The sequence below is a fragment of the Nuphar pumila genome, chromosome 15 (assembly GCF_984573655.1).
Source record: "Nuphar pumila chromosome 15, dmNupPumi1.hap1.1, whole genome shotgun sequence".
NCBI lineage: Eukaryota > Viridiplantae > Streptophyta > Magnoliopsida > Nymphaeales > Nymphaeaceae > Nuphar > Nuphar pumila.
Window position 1 is genome coordinate 23594289 of NC_143263.1, and position 22163 is coordinate 23616451.

Below are 22163 nucleotides of genomic sequence, written 5' to 3' on the forward strand. Positions count from 1 at the left end.
CTGCACCCACGTGGCACCTTTTCCTTCATGGCCTGCTCTTCCGCACGCACATCCCGTGCAGTGCGGTAACCGTTCCTGCGCTCTTGCGCATGCACCAAGTACTTGAATGAGGTGGCAATGGTGCGGTTGGCTTCGGGACGCATCAAAGGGCAGAGGGTGCAGCTGAGTGGCGCACGACACAGCTGTACACTATGCACGAGCCTCAACCGAGTAGGAAGATCAAGCACGCAACATACCGAAGGGCCACAGCACAGAGTGTGCGCTCAGCAAGGGAGTGGAGCATCTGAGTGTGCACTATAGGAGATCATGGCCTCTGCTAAGCACTAGTGCTCTCACAATTACAAGACAAAATACACGAAAGATGAAATGGCAAGCTACTTTAAGCAAAAACAAGCTAAGGAACTCCAAAATGCACCCAAGGCTGAATCCCACAAAAGACACAAGGCCGAGCTGGAGGGCGTGCATCACCAAGTGGTTGGGTAAAGCATGCCCAGGCGTTTCTGACCGAGAGACTACAAATTTGCATACCACGCTAAAGAGTGCAAGCACATATACTCATGCACCTTCAAGTAAGTTGAACATATATAAATGGTTAAAACGAGCAGACACATGCATGTACATAACCCTACTTACACGTATTGTGCGTCTCTCTCTCTCTCTCTCTCTCTCTCTCTCTCTCTCTCTCTCTCTCTCTCTCTCTCTAGGAAGGGTTTGAGCCCAGAGGGGTCAGGCCCGGTCATGGTGGGACCTTTGACGAGCTGCAGGCAGGCAGGAGTCCAATGCAGTTCCAGCCTCCCCAACACACTCAAAGGTTGAGTACAGAGCTTCTGAGGCCAAATACTTGTTCTATGTCCAACCAGCGACACAGACTTCTTTTATGGAGACGCAGTAGCAAGAGAAACAAGTAATTCTGAAACAATGTATCAGGATATTAATGTTGTCATTGCTTCGTTTATGTATTGACGTGGATGGGTGTGCGCATCAACATCCGTTTGAGAGAGAGAGATGACCCGCATGATCGAGAGACTTCATCTCTTGATCTGATAAGTTGCCCTAGAACCACTTGGGAAGTTGAATACATACTCTGTTGATACAATATAGTGCGGTAGACTATAAATTGGCATCGACATAATGAGTTGAGTAACCGTTTCCTCTAAACTGCCATTAAAATCAACCCTTGTGCCAGCATAAAATTAGGTAGCAGAACAATACTTGGTGTGTCTCTCCCACTGTATACAGTGACAGGCAGAAGGTTACTGGTACAACTAAGGTTGATTGTTTGGGGAACAAATATTTATTTATCTGATCTCACATGAAGTCCTCCTCGAGCTCTTGCAGAGACTTGCTTGTTGCAGCAATTTGTTTGTTAGATGTCATCTTCTCGGAGACCATCAGACCTTTGTAGCTCCTTATCTCTGCCTGTCTCTCCCTTTCAAGCCTCTCCATCTCTTCTCGGCGCTTCTGCATTAAAATTTTCCAGCAACAACTATACATAAATGCCAAGTTAACAGAATATAGATAGATCAACATAAACTTAATCAACACAAGCACAACTACTTCCACGTTTAAAAACAGACTTTTGATTTCCACAAAGTACAAAAGCCTAAGAAAATGCTAATAACCGCCATGAACAAGAAAATATCAGGATAAAGAAGGGTGCAAAGAATCTCATGTAACTATCATTTTTAAAGCTGTCAAAGGGTTGAAGCAAACTTGAACGGATGCGCAGATCTGGAAGAAATGCATTTGGGCACCAACATGACCCAGTTCTAGGTCCTATCAACTCCAAGAATTTAGAAATGGATACAACTGGACTCATCCAAACGTCATATCACATATGCTTGACCAATAACCAGCCCAAGAATTCAGGTATGGATACAACTGATAGCTGCAGCAACTCAGGTCCAAGAAACACATTGTGTATTACAAGGAAATGGTTAAAGCGTCACTTGATAATTTTTAAATCATTGTCCAGGACAAAGAAGAATCCTGATTTATCAACTAAGATGAATTAAGCCTGTGACCTTCATGACTTCACATAGTCTGACTAGATAGCTAGTTGCAGCTATTATGTGGTTATCAAAAGGAGGGACTGATTTCCACCATACCTTATCTCTGAGCTGAAGTTTCCGTTCAGCTCTTTCTGCAGCATTCACAGCTTCCCTCTCAGCTGCACAAACAAAATAATTTAAAGACACGTCACTCTAACAAGAACTACAAGGATCCAAACTAGAAGAAAAATGTTCAGAAAGTAAAACTGAAAAAATAAAACATAAAATCATCAGAAAAAGAGGGCATCATATATATGGAAAAATGACAGCAGAAAACAATAATGACCTTCAGCCAGGTCTATTCAACCAAAAGTAAATTGCAGCGCCAAAGATATTCTTCAAATTCATTTACAATGCAAGGCTGGACTAGGATGAAACTATACCTTTCAAGTCGGGCTTTCTTTCTACTTTTGTCTTGTTCAGTCTATTCACAATCTCATTTATGCGCTTTTCTACTTTAACAGTACGGACCTATACAAAAGCACCAAATCCAGTTAGAATCTTAATGGAGTAGACAACTTTTATCAATGCTACTTTATTCAAAATCATAGATGTATACACATCCAGTATACTTCATACTCAAATATCAGAACAGCAGTCTCAGCACAGTTATTCCTATGTCTTACATCATAATATTTTTTGCCATAATGTTAAATATGCAAAGCTTAAGAAAGAAACCAAAATAGACGTGTATTGGTGCATCAAATTAAAGAGAAAGAAAAAATAAATATATGAAAGACTCCAGTGAGAATTATAGTTTAGCTTTAAATAAGAAAGAATTGAGAAATAAGACTCTTGAGGTTGACTATGTAGAACCATGCATGGTGATGATAACTGGTGTAACTCGTGTGCAATGAATGTGTTATGTTGACAATGGTGCCATTTTCCATCTCACCTAGTTTCTGCTTTGCCTTTTCCAGCCTTTTGTTGTTTAGGAGCTTAGAAGCATACCAACTCCTTGACGTTTTGTGTAACCCCTTTTTCTGATAAATGATTATTCTTTACATTTCAGGAAGTATGAAAAACCATAACTGCAGTATACTTCCACCAAAAAAAGAGAGAGAGTACATGCAGGAAACTCTTCATGATTACAGTTTCACTTTACCCCTCAGAATGCATCGTGTTTATAGTAAACTGGATACTTCATGTCAATTTGGAAAATTCTTAATGCTGAACCAATATCTTAGGATGATGCTACTATTGCCAATGAAAAATAAAGGTAGAAGAACCTAGTACCAACAAGCAAGAAGTATTTTCTCTAAAAAGATCATAGAAACAATAACTAAAAACATTTGTTCAAAATTTAAGTCCTAATATAGAACAACCAAGAAAGAGATTGTGCAATGCAACCAAAGATTGAACCTATGAGCCATTGAATCAAGGAGGCCAGACAGCTTTGACAGATAAGTTTAAAGTTTTAAACTTGCTACATTATGTTAATTCCCTTACAGGTCCAAGAAAATATCCTATAGCAAGAATGATACATAGAGGGCATTATCCATCTATGGTTTTCCAAACTCATATAGGTGAGTTTAACATCAGCCTCGCTTAGAAGAATCTTGATGTAAAAAAATCTAAAACATGTAATTCAGTTACCACAGGAAACCTAAAATAGCTTATGCTAGAAACACATCTGAGTAACTTTGTATTAAATTTGAATAAGGTCGCAGAGACTCATAGCCTCGCTAAATGGATGTCAATGAATGTGGATGACAAAGTTAATCAGCATATTGTGATCGAATAAATGCAGTAGCATGAATGAATCTACCCAAAGTATCAGAGTAAAGAACCATGTGTTTTCCTTTGTGTTCTTTCTCTTTGTTATATTACATCTACAGAAGAATATTAAGTGGAATGAATTGAATGATGCATAACCGTTATGTACACTTATATTTTATGTATGAGCCTTACAACTTATAAATATTTTGACAGCTCAAGCATATTTGATATCTGACCATAATGAGAACAGAAAACCGACTTCGGATGGCTATATGGTTTACTAGCAGTATGAAAAATAAATGAGTTTATACAAGACAAACAAGGAAATCATGAAATGCATAATTGACAACTGGGAATCTAGTTTTAGGTGTCTTTGATAACTTCCATGATGCTTTATGGAATATTATCATGAATGCTTCTCGACCGGCAAACTATTTTGAAAGATTGATTGGATGACGCACCCCAGGATTTTACCTCCTCTTCAGGAGACAGAGGAAATCGATCTGGTTGGTGATTCCCTGCTAATCTGGGTTGATTCGCCAGCAAATCTTCCTTCGACCGAGGATGATCTGGCCCAGGATGGAGATGTGCTCATGGATGTTGCATCTGATCTTGGCCTTACAGTTCACAACCAGCAGGAGTTGATAGCAGACATCAAGTTTTTTGTTTAATAGAACTTGTGTACAGGTGGTTGGAGGCATACCGATTTCAGATCCTAGAGAACCCCAGGTTCAGCAGAGCCGAACCCAGCAGGGCTGGGTTCAAAGCGGAGATGAACCCTTGGGTTTGGCTCTGCCGCCATGTTACACGGACTCTTCTAACATGGCACCGCAACCGCACCCAGGCGGGTGCGACACTTGGACACAACTTCCTTTGTGTTAGGCGAAATCAACCACATTGAGGTCTATTTATATCCAAAAGTAGATTCAGTTAACCTTAATCAAGTCCATTTTTATCTATATTATATATAAATACATAAATGCACACAAATACACATAGTGTTAACTTAAAACTGTTAAAAATTATATATATCCTCCCCGCACCCCCACACCCAATATTTTTTAAAGTGCCGCATCGCCGCATCTGCACCCGCACGTATGTGACATAGCTCTGCAGAAACCAACCCTGCTCATGCATGAATTTTATTTTATTTGGTTCTGAAGAACCTCATATGAATTTTATTTTAATAAAAAATTTTATTTTAGTAACAGTAGTGTTGATTATTGATCGTTTGTTGCATCATGTAATGATGGGATGATACTATGAGCACATGTGGATAAGCTTGAAAAGGCTGGAAGAGGTGATGAAAATAAGAGATTTCGATGCAAGCTTTATGAGAGAGACGTTGGGTCTTACACAAGAGTTAAGGCTCATTTGTTAAAGATATCAGAACATGGCATTTCAGGATGCAAAAGAGTTGATGAAGAAATGCAGAGACAATACAAAAAAATACAAGATGAATATGAGAAGAGGAAGACAATGAGTGATTCTTATGCAATCAATGTACCATTTTCAAGCCAACAAGAAGATGCTAAAAAAAAAAGAAAAATGGATATAGGAGGTAAAGGAAGAGGAACGATACAAGCATTATTCAATACATATGGAAGGGAGGAGATGGATAGAAAAGTAGGGAGACATTTTTATTCTAGTTCACTTCCATTTAATGCAGCTAGAAATCCTTATTGCAAGGATTTAATTACTTCGCTGACAAATTGTAACTTGAGTGGTTATGCACCTCCAAGCTCAGAAAAACTATGAATGACAATTCTTGCAAAAGAGAGGGCAAATGTTGAGAGACTGCTAGAGACTAAAAAATTTCATGGAAACAAAATGAAGTTTTTATTGTTTCTGATGGGTGGACAGATATTCAAAAGCACGCACAAATTAATTTCATTGCTTCTTCGCTTAGTGGCCCAGTATTCATGAAAACAGTTTATACATCTGAGAAATAAAAATGTCGAGTATTTAAAGAAATTGTTTATAGAAGTAATAAATAAGTGGGTGATCAGAAGGTAGTGCAAATCATCACAGACAACGCTCCAATTTGTAAAAGTGCAACATTGAGTTTGGAAAGTAAATATCCTCATATTTTTTGGACTTCTTGTATAGCACACAACTTGAATCTGACCCTCAAGAGCATCTGCAACCCAAAAAAAGAAGAAAATTCACCAGTATATGATATATGTTTATGGATTGATAAATTTAAAAAAAATTGTTAAAAGCATTAAGAATTTTGTTGTCAACCACCATCACGCTAATGCCAAATCTAATGAGCATTCTAATATGGAATTGTTGAAGGTTGCTGAAACATGTTTTGTGTCCGTCATTGTGATTTTAAAAAGAATTAAAGAAATCAAGAATGCTTTGGTTAACATGATGACTAATAATAATTGAACATTCTATCGTGTTGATGATGTTGTCAAGGCTCAAGAAATTAAGAAATTTATTATTGATAATGAGTTTTGAATTAGAGTCGTGTACTTCCTTGATTTTACACAACCTATTTAGAAAATACTGAGAGAAGTTGACAAGGATGAACCCATGCTTTACAAAGTTCTTAAAATGTGAGATAATATGATTGAAAAAATTCAAGTTGCAGTTTTCAAACATAAGAAAAAAAATCCTGCAGTGGATGATTCAAAACTTTTTAATCATATACATTCAATTTTAGTTAGAAGATGGGATAAGAGCAACATTTTTTTGCATTGCATGACACATTATCTCAATCCCAAATATTATGAAATGAAGTGGCAAAAAGGTGGTGTTTGTCGTGTTCTTCCAAATTTAAACCTAGAGCTATCAAGGCATAAAAATATGTATATGAAAAAGCTTTATCGAAAATTACATATTATAAAGCAAGTCACACAAGAGTTTAAAAATTTTTCCTCTTAAAGGTTATATGAACATACATTAATAGTGAGAGATGAGGATGATATAGATCCTATCATATGGTGGTCAACATATGGATCAAAAGCACCTCTTATCCAACATCTTGCATTGAGATTGTTATCACAGCCTGCTAGTTCATCTTGTTGTGAAAGAAATTGGAGCACATATGCTCAAATCCACAACATGAAGAGAAACAAACTTATCAGCAAGCATGCAAAGGATTTAGTCTTTATTCATTCCAATTTTCGATTACTTTCGCGAACCAATGAAAAATACATGTACTAATTTTTCTCTTAGTTATTTGACTATTTCTTAGTTTCTTCATTTAAATATGCAAATATTTAACATTTTTAGATTTTAATTATAATGCAAATAAGGATCATCCAAATTTTAGGATGTAAACCCAGAGTGTGACTTAGAGGGGAGAGCATGATTTCAACATTATAAACATGAACTTATCTGAGCCTACTCTTCCTTCTTATGATGAATTTGATGATAAAGTAGAAAATTATTAGGATAATTCCCTCATCGTTATATACATTGTGTAGGATATACTTTTGATATGTAATAATGCATTATTTGCTTCTTTTATTAATATAATTTACTTATTTTCTGCTTTACTTGTTTAATTATTTCTTGTTTTATTAATTCACTTAGCACAATCATAATATATTTAGGTTGATTTAATTGTGGTGTTAGTTTTTATTGGTGAAGAATAGCAATTGTAGATTGTTAATTTGATTTATTGCATGCATGATGAATTGATGATTGTTTTTTATTTCCTGTTAACTGTTAAAATATATATATATATATATATATACACACACCCTCTCTCACCCCCACACCCAAGTTTTTTTAAAGTACCACATCGCCGCATCCGTACCCACACCTATGTCTTATAGCTGGTGTATTACTGAAGCTGTGAAGATTTAACTGGTTGTGATTGATAACATATCAAAGCTTGGAGGTAATGGGCAATTTGCCCCGATTCTTTCTGAAGAAGAATAGGGGCAAATTGTATTGGTGAACAATTTTCTGACAACCTTTAGATTGTATTTGATAGGTCAGATAGAAAATGTTCCGTTTGTTGTTCCAGAAATCATAGCATTGAGACTTGGCGAATTAAATCCGGTAAGACTAACAGGAACATGAGTTCTTCAGGCTGAAACAACATCCAGAAGAAGAAGAATAAGGTATCTTATTGGTTGACTCTCAAAAAAATCTATTGAGCAATCTGTTGGAGTTCAAAAAGGACCTGATCATACATATGATGTTGCTGCAAACAGATTTTGAGTTCTGAATTAGGATATGCAGGATTAAGATTTAAACCAGAACCAATCTGATCAGGAAGTTCTTTTCATTAATCCTAATAGTTCTAGATGTAATGCGCTGGGTAATGAGGATGAACTTCATGCTTTTAGAATTAATGCTAATTCTGATATTAATTCTATTGATTCAGTACTGAATTTGAGCAAGTCACATACAGATAATTTAGTGTCCCAGCTGAATTGGTGAATGAGATGAATCACATGGATGTGCATTGTGTAGGAATATGGTAGGTGAGGGAGGATCCAGCAGAATTGAAGGTCTTATTTGGGATGTCTCACACAAGGACATTATTGGAAATACTGATTGCTCTGAGGAACGAGGAGGCTGTTTAGGTGGTTATTGAGGACAAGAGTCTCAACTCTCAATCGATCTAAAGTTCTTGATGATGCTGAATTGATGTCTTATTCAGCAGATTTGGATCTTGAAGAATCTACATCAGGTAAGGACAATGAAGGTGCTTTTCGGCGAGAGATTCAAAGCTATATGAGATTTCTAAGGAGAAAGATGATGAAGAATTAGGTAAGGACCCTAATGAATATCTCCCTGTAGCGGATTAAGCTAGAGAAACAGATTCTAGGGCTGGGTTTCCTAAAGGATTTGGGACTCCCTCTCCCAAGAAGAGTGGTTGGCCTAAGGGCTTCAAGAATATTGCAGGTGGACCTGGATCGCATATGGAGCTCAGATCAAGATAAAAAAAACTCAAGACCCATCATAGAGTTGTTTCTTTTGTTCGAGTATGGTGTGCATTTGTTTTTAATTTTCTAGTTTTGGGATGTAATTCTTGGATATGATTCCTTTCTGGAAGATCAACTGTAATTCTTATTCTGGTTATCATGCTCAAATCCGTACTTTTTTCCTGGTCTCGTGAACTTAGATAAAGAAACTTTTAATAGCAATCAAATGAAAGAAATACTGCTTTTCATAACAAAATGTTCCACTCTTATGCCTGTTTGTGCATTTTATTCTATATAGTATTTCAATTTTTTTTTGTGGGATGAGGAATGCTGGGATGTGATATTCAATAAATGAATCAATCAATAGAAATGCTCAATTCATGTCAGAACTCATTGTGTCAAGGTACAACCAAGGAACAGTTAAAACTGGTGAAATGGAAGCATAAAATCCATGATCATGATTCAAAACTAAAGAAAGAAAAAAACAGTATTAACCTCATTGCAAAGTCACGTGTAACTCAAAGTTTTAACTGATTCTGAGTCATTCATGAATAAGATCGACAGCAATATCAACAACGGCTGGTCCCTCTTAGTTTCTAGATGGACGTTATTCCAAGTCTGTATTGGGAAACAACTAGGACTACTTGGTCGATCGCTGATCTTAACAATGTAATTCAACTCAAGCAATAAATTAAATGATTTATATAAATTCAGATACTCACAATCTTAGGATTATGAAAACCAACTTGACCAACATCCATGGACGGAGTTTTCTTTAGGTTGTACCAGGGAGTGTATACAACATCAATATTGTTCACCTTGTTGCCTGCCAAGATTGATATGTCAGACAGCCAAAGAACCACAGAACATGCTTTTTATCAATCAAGAAAACCAGGCTACTTAGATGGAATACCATTTGGAAAAGACATCATAAAAGAACCATAACATGCAGGAAATATGAGAATCTTGCCTTGAATGGAATTTGCCTTAACAAGTTGAGCACAGTCCTCCAGCAACCCTTCACTTATATCATCAATTGTCTGACCTTTATGCAGCCTTAGATAGACATGTGCAGATGACATCTTGTCTACATGGAACCTGCACATGTATCTACTATTTCTCAAATATCATTCCTTTTGGTGTAAAACCCAAGTTTTTCAGAAAAAATCGGACCCAGGTCGGAACTGGACCCGGACCCATTAACCCGCTAGGGTTATAAACAGAGGGGAGTGAGGGTTTTCTTTTAAAACCCTTTCCCCTCCCTGTGCCGCTCGACACCCCTTTCCCCCGCTATTGAAAAGGGAAACCCCTTCCCGATTGGTTCCCCCTTGACCCCTCTTTAAATAACGCAGAGGGGAGGGAGGGTTCTCACGGCCTGCACCTCCCTCTCGTCCTCCTTCCTCTCGACTCCTTCTCTCTTTCTCGCTCCCTGCGTGCGACAGCGTCGACGACGCCAGCCGACCACCTCCTCCAGGTACTTTTCTTCTTCTTCTTCTTCTCGCTACCAAAGGGCCAACAGCTCCCTGTTGTGCCCTCCCCCTTTTTTTCTACGTTCGTCGGAAGGTCGCCAGGAGGCCGGCGGCCTCCTGTCGCGCCTTCCCCCTCCCTCTGTTTGTCGAAAGGTCGCCAGGAGGCCAACGACCCCCTGTCGTGTCTTCCCCTTCCCCCTCTCTCTTTATGGTTGTCGGAGAGCCGGCAGGAGGCCGACGGCCCCCTGTTGCGCTCTCCCCCTCTTTGCCGACTATGTGCGATAGACCGATAGGGGCTTTGCCCCTACCTCCCTATCTGTTTTCCTCTGTTTAGATGGGAGGGGTCGACCCCCTCCCTGCTTTCTCAGCACGCAGGGGAGGGGCTGGGCCTCCTCCCTGCGTCTTCTCGTTGCAGGGGTGGGGTCGAGCCGCCCTGCCTCCTTTGTTTGCAGGGGAGGGGCCGAGCCCCCTCCTTGTGCCTTCGGGTTGCAGGGGAGGGGTCGAGCCCCCTCCCTATTTCTTCTGTACACAAGGGAGGGGTCGGGCCTCCTCCCTCTGTCTTCTATTTGCAAGGGAGGGGCTCTACCCCTCCTTGTTCCTTCGTACGCTGAGGAGGGGCCGAGCCCCCTCCCTCTCTTCCTCTATTGCAGGTGAGGGGTCGAGCCCCTCCCTGTTCCCTTTGTACACAGAAGAGGGGCTAGGCCCTCTCTTTTCTCTCTCTGATACATAGGGGCTTTGCCCCTGCCTCCGCCACTCTTGGCAGGCAGGGGCAGAACCCATGCCTCCTTCCTCCACTTCCCTTGACGGACCGGGGTCGGGCTCGACCTGACAACCGAGTCCACCCTTCGGCCTTTTTGTCTTCAAACAAAGGACAGGCTCGGCCTAGCAGCCAAGCCCACCTTTGCCCCTTCTTCTATTCCTCTATTTATTGGCGGGCAGGGACGTAGCCCTGCCCTATTTGGGGTCTCAACCCTCTTTCTTCTTTTTAAAATGTTAAGCATGATGCTCACTTTTTGCCTTTCGCAGCTCATGCAATGGATCCCGCTCACACCCCTCCCGCTCACACCCCACGACCGAAATGTTGATTGCTTACACTTGAAGTCGTGTGCAACCCCCTGAAACCTCCAAGGTAGGGAAAAGTTGCACAACAAGGGCAGTAGATGAACCGAATTAAGTTGAAATAATTAAAATGGCCATGCTAAATATGCCTAGATTTACTTTATTTTTCCTGTACCTATTTGCTTTTGCGTATTTACTTGCCTGCACGCTTATTGGTTGAGGTATGGTTTCGTACCTCATGCATTATTTGCACATTTAGTTGTTTGCTTAGATATTTGGGTGAGGTACGATTGTTAAAATACATGTAATTCATATATATATATATATATATATATATATATATATATATATATATATATATATATATTTATATATATATTTTTATATATATATATATATATATATTTATATATATATATGTAATTGTCTAAAATACCTGATAGGGGTATTTTAGTCATTTCACAAGTACCCGATAGGGGTACTTGTTTTTCTTCTTTTATTTTCCTTTTTATTTTTTGTAAATTATATTTTTCTTTTTATGTTTTTTGCTCACACAAAAGGGGCCCCACCATGTAGTCGATGGGGCCCCCAACGGTCACAAAATGTGACCGTTGGGGGCTCCCAACGACTACATGGGGAGCCCCTAGGTGGCTCTCCTTTTAAGGCCTCTTGGCCATCCCCCCTCTCCTTCTTTTGTGTATAAATAGGGGTGAACCCCTCTTGTATTTTTCACTCTTGAGAGCTCTCTCTCTTTTCAATAAGAGACATTTATATTTTTATGTTGTGTTGTCTCTTGTGGGTTTGGGTGTTAGCACTTTTGTTTGTTCATTAGTGGATGTTGTAAGTGCTTAATGCACTCTTTGCTTTTTCGCATATTTCATTACATGGTATCAGAGCCTTGTTTATGCTCTTCTTCTTAATATAGCTAGTCGTGTAGCTATATTTTTTTCTTGTTGTATCTCTCTCCATTTACCCTCTTGTGAGTGTTTGAAATGGAAGGAGAACAAAAGATTGATCTCTCCTTCAAGCTCAATGGCTCCAACTACATGATGTGGGCCGCCGCCATGGAGATCAACCTCAAAGGTAAAAAACTTTGGGGATACGTTATGGGCACCATTCCGGAACCACAACTCCAACTAACTAAGATAGATGGTGATCAAGAAAAAGCTCTTGAAGGAATTGCCCGCATGAAGGCCATTGAAGATCACCAATCTAAAGTGGAAGATTGGGAAAGCAAGCATGCCAAGATTCTTGCTTGGTTCATGAACAATGTGGAGCTCAAGATTTGCGCCAACATTGCCAAGTTTCGGTTGGCGAATGAAGCATGGTTCTTCATGAAAGGTATGTTTACTCAAAAAGACCTTGCTCGTCAATTCTTTCTTCAAGAAAAAATCCGGACTATCAAGCAAGGAGAAATGAGTGTAAGGGATTACTTTAGCACTCTTGATCCCCTATGGGATGAACTATCTTTACTAGAACCAAAATGGGTTTCTAGTGTGGATGTGGAATTAAGGAGAGAACAAATGGAAAAAGAGCACTTTTTTCAATTCTTACATGAGCTTAGGCCCGAATATGAACAAGTTAGATCTTCTCTCCTACATATATCTAAGCCTCTTCCCTTGGAAGATGCCATAGCCGAAATATGCCAAGAAGAAACTCGTCTTGGAATGATTAAAGGAGGAGATGATGTCTTGGCCGTATCTAAACCCGATAACCATATGAAAGCTTACAAACCTCCACATTTTGGAAGGCAAAATAATTATAATGGCAACTATAGAAAATTCATTTGCCATCTTTGTCAAGAGTCGAGTCATATAAGACCTAATTGCCCTAAGTTGAATGAAGCACCTAAAAATAAGGTTGCTTCCATTGAAGAAGCTACTCAAAAGAAAGAGGAAACCACAAAAGGAAAATAAAACAAGAAAAACAAGTACCCCTATCGGGCACTTGTGAAATGACTAAAATACCCCTATCGGGTATTTTAGACAATTATATATATATATGAATTACATGTATTTTAACACCCTCCCTCAAGCTTTACGGGGATATAACCGAAAGCTTGTTAAGGAGAAACAAAAACCGAGGAGCAGCAAGAGCCTTAGTGAAGAAGTCCGCCAACTGGTACTCTGATGTGACGTAAGGTAGTGCTATGGTTCCTCTTAGGTATTCATCACATACATAATGGCAGTCCATCTCAATATGCTTAGTGCGGTAATGGAAGGTGTGATTGCTTGCAATATAGATTGCGCTTTTGTTGTCGCAACACATCTTCGAAGGAGTTTTTCTTTCCAACAAAAGCGCAATATATATTGCAAGCAATCACACCTTCCATGAGCGCACTAAGCATATTGAGATGGACTGCCATTATATACGTGATGAATACCTAAGAGGAACCATAGCACTACCTTACGTCACATCAGAGTACCAGTTGGCGGACTTCTTCACTAAGGCTCTTGCTGCTCCTCGGTTTTTGTTTCTCCTTAACAAGCTTTCGGTTATATCCCCGTAAAGCTTGAGGGAGGGTGTTAAAATACATGTAATTCATATATATATATATATATATATATATATATATATATATATATATATATATAATTGTCTAAAATACCCGATAGGGGTATTTTAGTCATTTCACAAGTACCCGATAGGGGTACTTGTTTTTCTTCTTTTATTTTCCTTTTTATTTTTTGTAAATTATATTTTTCTTTTTATGTTTTTTGCTCACACAAAAGGGACCCCACCATGTAGTCGATGGGGCCCCCAACGGTCACATTTGTGACCGTTGGGGGCTCCCAACGACTACATGGGGAGCCCTTAGGTGGCTCTCCTTTTAAGGCCTCTTGGCCATCCCCCCTCTCCTTCTTTTGTGTATAAATAGGGGTGAACCCCTCTTGTATTTTTCACTCTTGAGAGCTCTCTCTCTTTTCAATAAGAGACATTTATATTTTTATGTTGTGTTGTCTCTTGTGGGTTTGGGTGTTAGCCCTTTTGTTTGTTCATTAGTGGATGTTGTAAGTGCTTAATGCACTCTTTGCTTTTCCGCATATTTCATTACAACGATTTTGTACCTCATGCATTTTGCTTATGCATTTTTCGTTCAATGTGTGATTTCACACATCGAGTATTGTTTAGTACTTTGATGTCACGCTATAATGTGCACGTGCTCACGATTGTGATATACAAGTAAATACAGTCTTTTATATATTCTGGTTTCGCTCATCTTCAAAGGATGCGAGTTGCGCTTGTGCGCAACAATTCTTTTTAAAATGATTCCTTATGCGAATCTAGTTTTCAAATGCACCATTTTGCAAAAGCAAAGATTGAAAGTCTCGCAGGTTGCGAAAGTGCAAATAAGTTTTCCCAAGTTGGCATTTTCGAAAAGAACGTTTTACAACTATAATTTGATATTTTGATATGACTCGGAAACTCTGAAAAGGGTTACAACTTATCAAGTGTGCAGTCTTGCAAAGCAACTCGAAGGTTTAGGGAGTTGCGATATAATAAACAAGTCTCCCAAATTGTCGTGTCTTTGAAAAACGAAAGCAAGATCCGTAGCGATCTCCAGCATGCAATATTGTATCGTCACTCTAAAAGAGAGAATACGACAACTGAGCATTTTTCTGATTTGCATTGAATCTTAGCATAATTTTTGTGTTGGGGTTTTTGTTGGGAAACCTATACCCCTTTCGTCGTAGCGTACTTATAGACATGCGCGACATGGTAGTACTACGATGATCGGATGAGAGATCCGAGACGATCTTGTATTGTGCAATATGCCATTGTTGTTAATGTAATTTAAAAGACTCGATCTTGTTAAACTGAGTAATTATTGTATCACTTCTTTTATGAAAGATAAATGTTGGGGTTTCTTTTGAGAAACCGTTACCCTTTTATCGTAGTCGTACCTTTTGACAGGTATGGATGTACCTTTGGACAGGTGCGTCACGTTGGTGTTACGATGATCGGATAATAAGGTTGTGGCAACTTCGAAACATACAAATGACATACATGGCAAATTTAAACTAAAATGATTGCATTGCTTTATGTTACCCTTTCATCATAGTCGTATTTATAGACATGTACAATCGTATATTTGGACAGGTATGTCACGCGTGTGTTACGATGATTGGATGAGGAGATTGTGGCAACCTAGATGCGTGCAAATGGCACAATGCTAAGATCACCTAAAATGGTGATGATTTCGCCTTCACAGGCAAGATACTCGAGTTGAGTTGAAAGATCAGAGCATGCAGAATGGGTCTTCAGTTAACTAACCCTTGATGCACTCATTCGACCCACTGACTTTGGTCAAGAGAGAGGATAGGAAGGTAAAAAACTCTGATGGACAGGTTGTTAACAACCACCCCACGGGCAAATGACTCGGCTTCCCCAGTCATCGGAGTTAGGGGAAAGGGACTACCGTAATTATCCTAGGTGGTATCTCCCCATGAGCATGATGCATCCATTGTTTACATATGCTTTGCGGAATTCTCTTTTGGTTACCGACCGTTCCCTTATGAGCGGACTGAGTCAGTTATTCGGGGTATCATAAAATACATAGCGTAATAAACCTCCGGATCAGTCTCGGTTGTTCCTAGAGTCGTGCCTTGTTCATACCCGCTTGGCCAGCTAATACTGAAACATAAGTTAAATCTAATCACAGAATTTGTTGAGTTATGCACATGTGATAATTGTAGCATCTGACATGCTCTATTACTTGGTGAACGGTGTGTGCCTATTGTAACTTTGCTCTTGCTAGTTTAACTGCTTACGCAGTACTTTGCTTGTGGCAACTAGCTTACTCGTGCCAGGTAAATGCTTGCAATAATTATAGCATTATGTTTATGATAGTTTGCAATATGACACTTGTAATATTAAACTGCTTATCCTAGATTCAGTTATTGATTTGCTTATATGCTTATCGTATTAAATTTATTTTGCTTAATTTTGTTTTATATTGTCCTGTATGTTCACCTACCAGTTTTTCGTGAAACTGACCAATTTCATGGGCAGATGATGTATAGGTCAATGCGGCTTCGATGGCATAATGACGTGATGAGATCAAGATGAGGCTTTTTTCCAAACGTTTCGCTTCTGAGGACATTTTGGTAAATTTGCGTAAAGGTTTTCTTGAAAATCTCTTCTTTGTACAAGTCTTAAACTATTAAAAATTGCACTTCATAATCTATTTGATTTCTTAAATATACGGTGTTGCAAATCCGTTGTGCAGGAGAAAATTTGCATTGTAATGCGCCTAAGGTCCAGGGACTTGCTATTTCAAACATGATTTTTCGATGAACGTCTATTTCAAACTCTGATAAATGATCGATTTTAAAGCTTTCAACCTTTTCATAAAAAGTTTCAAGTCCCGTATTTTTTGGGTGTTACATTTGGTGCCACAATTAATATGAAAAATTATTTAATAACAGAATAGTGACCATAAGTAATAACCATAAACTATGTAAAATCAAGTTTTAACTAGGTTTATACATTAACAAAAGGCAATTTACCAGGCTATCATGACGAGATAGATATATGTTAAAATTGGTAAAATCTAGAAATAAGCAGTTTTTCTTGAGAAAAAGTTGGAGACTTTCAAAGAGTAAACATTTAGAAAAAAGAAAAAGATGCAAACCTAGGAAATCTTTTTAGATTGTGGGGCTTTTGAATTTTTAATTTCTGAGTAGAAAATCCTTTAAAATTACGATAAATTTGGAGGGGAAAGGGCACACTTAGTGACAGTTCATACAGAAAACGTCAAGGTGAATGGGGCTATGCTACAGATAAATCTCTTAACAAGGGTAAATAAACAACCTTGCATCACCACAAAGTACCATAACCCATGGTTCAATGGATGGTATAGGTCAAGAGAGAATTTAGGCAACCGTGACTCTTTGTTACGATGACATGACTATAGCAATGACCCATTTGTGGTGACGCATACTACTCTTAATATGACCCCTTCAATGACAGCAAGAGAATGGCATATAACATCCCAATCGCCGAAGCGGTTCTGTCTCTCCACCGCGTATTCCCTTTTGTTATAATTGGCTAAGTATCCAATGATTTTTGCATATTGAGAGCCAAGATATCTTGCTATTAGGGAATTTAAAAAAAAAACATATCTTGATCTCTCAAGATTCCTCTTTGTGGCCTCCTTCTCTAACAAAGATTACTCAATATCAGAGACAAAACTAACAACACATTATTTAAAAGAAAAAAGAAAAGAAAACCTTTTTTTGAAGAGCGAATGTTATCCAAATGAAAGAAAAAACTCTTAACAAATTCGAGAAAGGCTCAACCAACGGAAATCAGATGGCGGCCTAAACTTTCCACCATCTTTCGTTTGGCTTTAGGTGGAAGGAAAATCGAAAAGTCCAATTTGTGCATGTCATATGAGAGAGAGAGAGAGAGGACAGTCAGTCACGCACCAGATGTCTTCGGGGAAGCCATATTTGATGAGTTCTTCGTTCTCGTGTTTGTCGAGACCCATAAAGATGGTGTAATCCCCGGCCTCCGGCCCCGCCTTGAAGTAGAACACCATGATTTCTTTCCTTTTCGTTCCTCTCTCTCTCTCTCTCTCTCTCTCTCTCTCTCTCTCTTGGGCCTCCTCCGAGGCCCCCCAACCAAAGAGAGAAGGAAGATGTTCCCTGACAAAGGAAGGAAGGGAGGAAGAAAAAGGTAGGGGCAGTCGGTAGCCACACACAGAGGTTCTCGAAAACAGCGGCCAAGAGAGGGGGAAACGTTGACAGCGGATTCTGGGATCCACAAACGCCCTCAATCATGCACTTATTAATACTATTAACCAACAATAAAATAATAATAATAATAAACAAAAAAAAAAACCTCGTAAACCAAGTTTTTGCCTTTTTTCCATCTTATCAACACGCAAGTCACACACAATCCACCTGGGTCTTATGGACCCATTTGGTGTCCATTTACCCGTGAACAGTAACGATCCAATCCAATAGGGCCAATAGGCTCGCATTCTGTGGGTGGAAGGCGCCCCAGTCCGGGTCCGGGTCCGGGTCCAGGTGAGCACAACGAGCGATGATTGTGTACCGCGAGCCTCTTTCTCTTATAAATGCGACGGATCTGGTTTCAGCTCCAGTTGGTGTCCACATGAACAGCCGGAGATTTGTTTCTCTATGTGCCTACCCTGACGATTCCAATTTGACAAACTTGGACGAAATTGGAGACTGGACATGGGAGATATGGTTCTTGAAATCCAGATTGTCCAAATGCAATTTGAGAATCTACTGAACCAACCTTTTTTATTCGCTCATAGATTTCAAACAAATGTGCTTTTTCTAGAAAATTTCCTAATAAAGAAAATATAGAGCAGATTTCAATCTTTTCAGCGAGATATAACTCTCAAAAACATCGGCGCAGAATGAAAGATATATCACTAAAAAGAACAAGATGCAGACTAAGGTAGCGTTTGGATGACAACTTACAAAACCGGGTTTAAAATAAACCAGGTTTTGATGTTTGAATGTCAACCGCAAACCTGGTTTGTTTGTTTTTTTATGACGAAAAACCATCGCCAAAGCAAGAAAAATCCGGGGTGGGGCTCCACGACCATCCTGCCTTACGTGGTGGTCCACCACTAAGAGTTAGAGACATACCCATGTGTCAGTGGAGTTTGATCTGGTGCCTTTTAGGGATGGCAGAGGACCAGAGAGAAACTGGGCTACACCCTGCTTCGCCTTATTCGGACCAGGGATGGAGGATATGAGGCGGGGATGGAGGTTAAAATCAAAATCTGTGTGGGGACAAAGGCAGGGATGGACTTACTCTTTTCTCCACCCTACCTCATCCCCGTCTAGATCCCTACCACGCCCCCAATCCTTCTTTAGGGATGGCAATGGACATAGAGAAAATGGGCCCCCGCCCTGCCTCACCCCATTTGGACCGGGGATGGAGGACAGGAAATTGGGATGGAGGTTAAAATCAAAACTTGTGCAGGGATGGAGGCAAGGATGGGGGGGTGGGAGTGGAGACCTTGTCCCCCGCCCCTGCCCCGGTCTATTCCCATCCCTAGTGCCTTCATCTCATCACCTTCACAACCACCCCACTGGCCATGTGGGCGACCCCGCGGTGGTCCAAACCTGGTTTTAAACATGATTTTTTCCGTAAAATGATCATATTGTACCACAAAAATGATATTTTAAAAAATGCTTCACAATTTACCAAATTCGTTAAATAAACAATTCTGCAAGTTCTTTTTTTTTATGCTTTTACCTTTTGCAAGTGCGAATTTTCAATTTTCACACGTCATGACTAAAATAATACACTCATGAAACTCGTTAACAAAATCGCATTTAAGGTTGCGATATTCCAAAAAAATTGTAAAACTGAGTTTCACACCATAACCTCTAAAAATCATAAAATTTATGGAAGTTCGATAATTGCAAAATTTCGAATGAGTATCGTAAGGCACGTTGCAAAAATCCTTTCAAGTGTTGCGAAAGTTTGTACCTTACAAAATTTTGAAAGAGTATCACATGACGTATTGTGAAAGTATAAAAAATTACAAACTGATATTGCAAAATTTTTTACTCGAATCACACTTGTAATGTGAAATTTTATCTCATATAAATGATGCCTTGTTTCTCAACCTCATTTTTGGCATCCCTCAACCGATTTTTTTCGCAAATCCTAGGGGTCTTATGGTCCTCAATCCTTCCAGCGATCTTTTGATGACATTCAAGCCAATATTTCGATGGGCGATGACTTTGCAAAAATCCTTCATTGACAGCGGTTATCGACGATGGAAAATCTCAAATTTTGCCACCCCACCCCCCTTCGAAGAATCTTCTATGAATATTCTGGTAAAAACCATCGGCAACGACTTCATCGGCATCCCTCAACTGATTTTTTTTTAAGGTAAGGTTACTAGCGGCTAGGATTTTGGGTGACTAGTTTTAATTTTTGTTCTATTTTGGTAAAAACCTTTTTTAAAATTGGTTGTATGTGCCAGTTACCTCCCTCTACTGGCTTATTTTTGCATGTATATTACCCAGTTTAATCAGTTTTTTTTTTTGGATTTTTTTGATATATAGAACATTGCATGTTACTTTCATCGATTTTTTCAATTTTTTTAGTTTTTGCATGTATATTATCCAGTTTACTGTTGTTATCATATGAATTAAGTTTTTTATTACGAGATGACACCAATATAAGAGACAAAACACACAATTTACACTTGTCATCACAAAGAAGAAAATAAAAAGGCAGAATGAGTCAGTCGGGCTTCAAGGATTTTATGGTTATGTGGTGTTTCATGAGACACATCTTGATACGTGCAATAGGTTTGCCAATCCGATAGAGAGGGATCTTGCTTCAACACTAAAAATCTAGTTGTCAGATCTTGTCCACCAAAAATACAGCCCCAATGATCTAGTGTGTAGAAATTTGTGCTCATCCAAGCAGTTTTATGCACTTCAAACAAATCAATTGCTAACATTTTTAGCCTATCCCACAAGTCATGTTGAATTTGAAAGAAAAGTTGATGAGATTGCAGTCAAATATTTGTCTCTCATCTTGAAAGCATCAAAGGAGGTAGAAAAAGACTTATTGGTGAAGCAGCTTAAGCCATTGGCACACGGTGAAGTTGTTGTCATCCTCAATACCCAACTTGAACAAGCTGGAGATGAGGCCACTTGTAGTGGTAGTAGCAAGATAGAGATGGAGGCAGTTCTTTAGGTTGTCTCTGAATTGAATGAGAGTAGTCGCCAAGATGTGGAAGAGAGTAAGACTAGGGTTAGGAAAATTATGGAGGATCCTTAAACATAAGATATGATTAGGGGACCGATAGATATAGAGGAGAGCAATGTTGGGCTACATATCGTATATGAGGTTCCTCCTCCCTCTCTTTCGATGAGAGTGCATGCTTTAAGTAGGAGGTTGTAGCAATAAACAATGTCCAATGTTGAGGGGCAGGTATTTTTCTATATTTATTTTATATATAGTTTCCACTTGATGTTATATCACCTATAAAAAAATTGACTTTTGATATTTTATCTATGTAAATTAAGAGTATATTACCACAAGTTATAGTTATTTAGTACCACAATAAACACACACACACACACACACACACACACACACACACACACATATATATATATATATATATATATATATATATATATATATATATATATATAATGTATGTATATATAGATCATGCATGCTATGCATAGTTATGTATTTATTTGTGTGTTTGTGTACTTGCATTTCAATAAGTGAAAATGTTATAATTATTGAATATGTGCATGTGAGTGCAACAACCACATTAGCCTCCACTACCCTGCGTGCACTGATTCTTGTGACACAAAGCACACTCATAGTTTCTAGTATTGACAGAGTCCCACAAAGATTTGCCGAATCAGATGCATTTTTGAAAATTCTTGGAGATCACCCCATGAAACATCAACCGGTCTCGTAGATTCTATTGTGCAGTTTTGGAGTCCGTTTTCAAATACATTCATCTTCAAAGACATTGAAATGATAATTATGTTGGAGGACGTAACATGAATCATTGGATTAAAGTGTCATGGAAAGCCAATGAATGGACATCATTGGGGAGAATTCAAGGATTTAGGTTGTGTCCTCGTAGATGCGGTTGATGAGGCATAGGATGGTGTTGGAGTCAAGTTATCATGGTTGAGGAACCACTATGACCCTATATTGACAAAGAGTTCCATGGGAAGCTAGTGTTGATTTTTTAAGAGAATTGTTTAAAGAATCCGCAGAGTGACATTAAAGTAATCTTGTTCTACTTTTTTGGTGCATGCTTATTCATCGACTCGAGTGGGAAGATGATCCATAGATCATACTTGAAATTGTTGCAACCATTGACTTTCATCGATGAATATGCATGGAGAGTTGTCATTCTTGCACACATGTATGTTGGTTTGTTTAAGTGCAAGATTATCAAAAAAAATATTACAGGCATTTTGGTTATG

General features: G+C 38.9%; 1 protein-coding gene across 1 annotated transcript; it reads right to left on the reverse strand.

Annotated features, from left to right (window-relative positions):
* Positions 1–1085: 1085 nt before the first annotated feature.
* On the reverse strand, positions 1086–17949 carry LOC149814808 (uncharacterized). Its single transcript, XM_089988297.1, has 6 exons — positions 17622–17949; positions 9633–9760; positions 9385–9488; positions 2435–2522; positions 2109–2170; positions 1086–1461 (listed from the first exon to the last, which is right to left on the reverse strand). The coding sequence occupies exons 1-6, from the start codon at positions 17732–17734 to the stop codon at positions 1309–1311; spliced, it is 648 nt and encodes a 215-aa protein (XP_089844423.1). The 5' UTR covers positions 17735–17949; the 3' UTR covers positions 1086–1308.
* Between the last annotated feature and the right edge of the window lie 4214 nt (positions 17950–22163).

Excerpts from the sequence above, each read along its gene's own strand:
- LOC149814808 (XM_089988297.1), bottom strand. The coding sequence starts at position 17,734 with ATGGTGTTCTACTTCAAGGCGGGGCCGGAGGCCGGGGATTACACCATC. Across the intron at positions 2,523-9,384 it reads GTTTTCATAATCCTAAGATT|GTCCGTACTGTTAAAGTAGA; the intron begins GTGAGTATCTGA and ends GCTTTTGTATAG. Across the intron at positions 2,171-2,434 it reads AAGAAAGCCCGACTTGAAAG|CTGAGAGGGAAGCTGTGAAT; the intron begins GTATAGTTTCAT and ends TTGTTTGTGCAG.